Below are 6000 nucleotides of genomic sequence, written 5' to 3'. Positions count from 1 at the left end.
TTATATTTATTCAGCATTTACTAATGCCAAAGATTGATAAGTAGTCCAAACTAGAAAGATTCACAAGTTACCACACACTTAAGACATGGAATTTACCTTTCTGCCTTGGGATATTTTGAAACCTAAGACAAAAAGATAAATGCATTAGCAGACCTTTCTGGCTTAGGATATGTTGAGGGCCCCTAAAAAAATCCAGCCTCTCCTTTTTTCACACTTAAACTCCGTGTTCATTTCTTAGCTTCAAATTAATAATGCTTCACTTCACTATAAATATATAGAACCAATTTATCACATTGAACAAATAAAGCAAAAACCTCTACCTGAAGAAAACATCTAACACTACTTTCTTACTCTCTCAACCAACATTCACCAAAAATGGATATTTTTCGAAGCAATTTTTCGGACCCACTTAATGAGTCTGATAATACTAGCAGCTCATCTAATCTTACTGAATATTCGTCAGTGATGTTAGCTTCAAATAACCCTAAAAAGAGAGCCGGGAGGAAGAAGTTTCAGGAAACTCGACATCCAATATACAGGGGAGTGAGAAAAAGAAATTCAGATAAATGGGTTTGTGAAGTCAGAGAACCCAATAAAAAATCAAGGCTTTGGCTTGGCACATACCCAACGGTAGAAATGGCGGCTAGAGCTCATGACGTGGCAGCTATAGCCTTGAGGGGTCGTTCTGCTTGCTTGAACTTTGCTGACTCTACTTGGAGGTTGCCTATCCCAGCTTCCTCCTGCACCAAGGATATTCAGAAGGCGGCCGCTCAAGCCGCCGAATCTTTCCGACTGCCACTAAAGTCGGAAAGAGTTTCAGGAGAATACATATACAGTCCTGAAACGCCACAAAGTATGTTCTTTGTGGATGAGGAAGCGCTCTACTACATGCCAGGATTACTTGCGAATTTAGCCCAAGGAATGATGCTACCTCCACCTCAATGTTTAGAAATCGGAGATCATGCCGAAACTGATCATGCTGACATGTCTTTATGGAGTTATATTTAAATAATTAATTCTGGTTATTACTTCTTTGACAGTTTATGTGCAATCGGAATGCTCAAAGTCTCAAAATAGAGATATGCCTATTTTCGTAAATAATCGGACGGGGATGTAAACAAGTTTGTAATTTAGAGACAACGTAGAAATTTCCAACCGCAAATCGGAAAAACATGTAGTCCTATGTTGTCCTATTATTAGAAAGTGGCTCCACCTTAATGCAAATTAATCAATGTGGCCTAGATGGACGTTAGTGCGGACAAGACTATTATGGCGTCATTATGGTCATCTAATTATAATTTGTTGACTTGGTTTACGCAAGTGAAAAGAAAATTAGCTTTGTTATTTCAAGCCATTGTACTTGAATGAAACAAGTCCGCAAGCTACGTTAATTTGGTATACATGACAGGTAAAATGGACGGAGGGATTAATTTTTGCCATTTTGATATTGAAAAAAATAAAATTTCCAACTTCTTTCGTAGTAGCCTTATGAGCATCTAAATTTTAATGTTTTACAGCCACAGAATATTCTTCCGATCATGGGACTTTTGTAGCCCATACTCAGTGATGTTAACGTACGTATGGACCTCGTTGAAATCATTTTTTTCCCTGGATTACCCTTCATTTGGGGTGGTCTTTAATTTTTGCCCTTTAAGTTAGTGGTCTTTAAGTTTTGCCCTTCGCCTAATACCCGAAGTTTTGGGTTCGAACTCCAGCTCAGTAAAAAAAAAAAAAATTGCATGGCAGAATTTTACAAAATTCTTCCCATGCAAATTCTTCCTTAAGGCAGAATTTTCCAAATCTGCCCATGCAAATTCTGAATTCTGGCCATGCAAGTTTTGTCTTAAGGCCAAAATTTTGCCTTAAGGTGGAATTTGCAAAACTTTGCCTTACGAATTTTTAAAAAAAAAAATTAACTGAGCGGGAGTTCGAACCCGAAATCAAGAAACTTTTAACGAATAGAAAAAGTTAAAGACCACCAATTTAAGGGACAAAAATTAAAGACCACCGCCAGCGAATAACAATCCTGCAAATTGCCCCGCTGAAATCATAATTAGGCTTAGCCTATAATGTACATCAGTACATGGCGGACAATCGAAAACACAGCCAGATGTACAACCAACAAATAGGTCGGGCCTACTACTCATTTTTTGTCTCGATTATCCATATGGTATAAAAGGGCATGCTACAAGTGACTTAAAAAAATTCTTTATTTGCTCGCACTAATTGTATGACTATATGGCATACAAATAATGTTAATTTGGTAAGAGAACTAAATTCAACATATACATTAAATAGTTTGTAAAAAGTCATTACTGTAAATTCATAATTGAGAAAAGTACTTAAAAAATTTCACTTAATGACTAGAATAATGAATTTTTGACTTAAAACATAACAATAAATAAAACACCGTGTCCTCAGTATATTTAGGATTTTTTATAATTAAAATATATGTAAAATTAGTAGGCGTTTGGACATAAAAAATGTTATACTGGAAAAAAAAAACTAGTTTGAAAATCGAATTGGTGTTTGGACATGCATGATTTGAAAAACTACAAAATTTTGTGTGTCGAAAAAAATTACTTAAAATTGGTCAAAATTATTTTTCAAACTTGAAACTCATCTTCAAAAAAATTAAAAAATCACTCTAATTTATAACCAAATGGTGTTTTAAAATATTTTTTGGAAAAAAGAAAACATTCATGTTAAAACAAGACCTTAGATCATGCACCAAAATGAATACCAAACACCAGTGAAAAAAAAATATATAATTGTACAATTTATTGGATCCATGCTATGCAAGGGCAAACCTACTCTAGTATATAGTAGTAGAAATAGAAAAAATAGATGCAATACAATTTAATTATATTTATTCAGCAATTACTGATGCCAAAGATTGATAAGTAGTCCAAACTAGAAAGATTCACAAGTTACCACACTTAAGACTTGGAATTTACCTTTCTGCCTTGGGATATTTTGAACCTAAGACAATGTTTAGAAATTGGAGATCATGCCGAAACTGATGCTGACATGTCTTTATGGAGTTATATTTAAATAATTAAATATGATTATTACTTCTTTGACAGTTTAATTATATGCAATGGGAATGCTCAAAGTCTCAAAATAGAGATATGCCTATTTTCGTATGTCTCAAAATAGAGATATGCCTATTTTCGTACTCAATAATTGGATGGGGATTTAAACAAGTTTTAATTTAGTACGGCAAAATACATCAAAACCCCCCTAAACTATACCCGAAAAGTCATTTTCACACTTAAACTATCGTGGCGACCCATTACACACCTAATATATGAAAAAGTGATATTATTTGCTCCCTGAGAGCTGATGTGGCATAAAATGTAAAAATAACTAAAAAATAAGCGCGTTTTAATTCATTTTTCTTTTTTTTTAATACCAAATTTATAATTTTTTTATCCCACCCTCACCCCCAACCCCCCCCCCCACCCGTCCCTTTCTTCTTCATTTCCCCACCCCTTCCCCCACCCGTCCCTTTCTTCCAACCCCACCCATCCCGTTTTTCTCTCTTCCCCTCATTTCCTCCATAACCCAAAATGGAAAGTTCAAAAAAGAAAGAAGCAAACCTCCAAAACCCCATCCTACCCCAAATCCACAACCAATGCCAGCACCTAAACAAAATATCCAATTTCAATTTTTTTTGCATCAGTACATGAAAACAAGCCAAAAAAAGAAAAGAACAAATTTCATCAAGCTATTTTCAAAGAAAAAAAAAAGAATGGCAAGGACTGCTCGTCCTCCCCGTCACTGCCGAGAGCTCTCTTTCATAATGCTTGTCTCTGTCTCTTTGTGTAGATTATTGGTTATTTGGGTGAATATTTAAATATATGAGCAGTTGGATGCAAGAGAGCATTTTGAATTTAATTTGTATAGCTTGAATTTTCTAGTGATTGAAATGATATTAGTGGTGGGTTTGAAGGTGGGTGATTAAATATATGATCCGCACTTTGATTCTTGGTGGTGGAGAATGGCAAGGGCGAAAGGAGTGGTTCGCCACCGTTGATGTAATAGCGGCGGTAGTGGTGGCGGATTGGTGGGGGAGGAGGGGATAAAGAAGAATGGGAGGGTGGGGGAGGGGGGAAAGGAAAAAAATATAAAATTAAAAATTAAAGGATTTTTTTTTGACGTGGTGCGTGTGTTAACGACGTGGCGATGTGTGGGGAGAGAGTGTGTACACTCTCTCCTAGTCTGTGGTCATATATTATATAAGGAGTAACGAGATATCACTTTTTCATATATTAGGTGTGTAATGGGTCGCCACGATAGTTTAAGTGTGAAAATGACTTTTCGGGTATAGTTTAGGGGGGTTTTGATGTATTTTGCCAATTTAGTACCAATGTAGATATTTCCAACCACAAATCGAAAAAACACGTAGTCCTATTATTAGAAAGTGGCTCCACCTTAATGCAAATTAATCAATGTGGCCTAGCTGGACGACTGGTGCGGACAAGACTATTATAGCGTTAACATGGTCATCTAATTATAATTTGTTGACTTGGTTTAGGCATGTGAAAAGAAAATTAGCTTTGTTATTTTCAAGCCATTGTATTTGAATGAAACAAGTCCGCAAGTTACGTTAATTAATTTGGAGCTATTCATCTCTCACAAAATGTTCAGTATATTCTAGAATGAAACATTTTGCCATTTTGATATTGAAAAAACTAAAATTTCTAACTTTTAATTCTGTAGTAGCTTTATGAGCATCTAAATTTTACGTAATGTTTTACAACCGCAGAATGTTCTGCTGATCATGGGACTTTGGTAGCCCATATTCAGTGATGTTAATGTAAGGACCTCGTTGAAATCATAACTGGGCTTAGCCTATTATCTACATGGCAGACAACCAAACAGCCAGATGTACCAGTACAACCATCATGATAACAAGTAACCTTTATATATTATATATATTAAAGATCATATTAATGAGTACAATTTAAATCTATTGTTATTTTATACGGTAAAAACCGGGGTAAAAAAGTCATGACCATCCAACGAGAGGTCAGAGCAAAATAGGAACGTGGACTTCAAAATGTGACGTTGGTTCGAGCTCGGTGATTCGGATGAAATGAAGTCCGAGGGATCGTTAGTCCATTAGGCCGAAGTGATGCCGGCTAGCATCAACAACAGAAATCCGTGATGGGTCAGATTTCTCGCCGCCCATCCCGCCGTCCGTTACGCTACAGCTGTTGTGGCGCCGTTAATAGCAGTAATTAGTATGTTTTACCATAGGTTTTAACTCTTGTACTATAAATAGAGATAAACCCTCTCATTAGGAGGCATCTGATTTTACTCTCGTACTCTTACTTTGTAAAATTTAATATGCTAGTTCAAGTTATATAGCAAATTGGCTCGGGCACATAGCTTCATACTCTGAACCGGACCAATTTCTCAGTTTCAATCAATACACGATACAGGCCATTTCTATTTTTGTTTGTCACATACGATTGATTGTTAACTGATTGTTATTCCATATTTCATTACGTATTTCATATTTCGGTACGTTAACAACAGATTAAACCACGTATCCTTTAAACCGCGTATAAATTCAATTGTTACCTTTTTAGGGTAAACAATTATAACTCTTTTCGACGAGTTTTCATATTCATGGTAATGTCATAAAGTATTCTAAAAAAATGAGTCTAAGCTGGGCATGAACACCCGATCTATATTGAACTGTGAAGTGTTTAATTCGTCGAACTAGAAAGTGCAACTTAATTATAAGCTGTGTCAATTTAACATTCATATTCATGTTTATGTCATTTATTGTATTTTTGGGTAATTAGGAAACTTTATTACCAATAGGAGCAACAAAAATAACTGTAATTGGATAGTAGATGACGACCCCAATTACAATTAACCACTTAGCTTTCTAATAACAACAAAAACAAACTAATAAGTGAACATAGCTATATGGATACTAGTTCACTAACTATTATCCATGGAAAATTTACTCCAGATGTGTTC

At 35.4% G+C, this 6000-nt stretch overlaps 1 protein-coding gene across 1 annotated transcript; it reads left to right on the top strand.

The window, feature by feature from the left end:
• The first annotated feature begins 284 nt into the window (after positions 1–284).
• Positions 285–1522, top strand: LOC132067895 (dehydration-responsive element-binding protein 1D-like). The gene has a single exon (XM_059461297.1). It carries the CDS (start codon positions 376–378, stop codon positions 1006–1008), a length of 633 nt encoding a protein of 210 aa, XP_059317280.1. The 5' UTR covers positions 285–375; the 3' UTR covers positions 1009–1522.
• The last annotated feature ends 4478 nt before the right edge of the window (positions 1523–6000 follow it).

Source organism: Lycium ferocissimum, chromosome 8 (assembly GCF_029784015.1).
Source record: "Lycium ferocissimum isolate CSIRO_LF1 chromosome 8, AGI_CSIRO_Lferr_CH_V1, whole genome shotgun sequence".
In the NCBI taxonomy this organism is placed as follows: Eukaryota; Viridiplantae; Streptophyta; class Magnoliopsida; order Solanales; family Solanaceae; genus Lycium; species Lycium ferocissimum.
The sequence above is the reverse complement of the archived record's forward strand: the minus strand, read 5'-3'. Positions and strand labels throughout refer to the sequence as shown.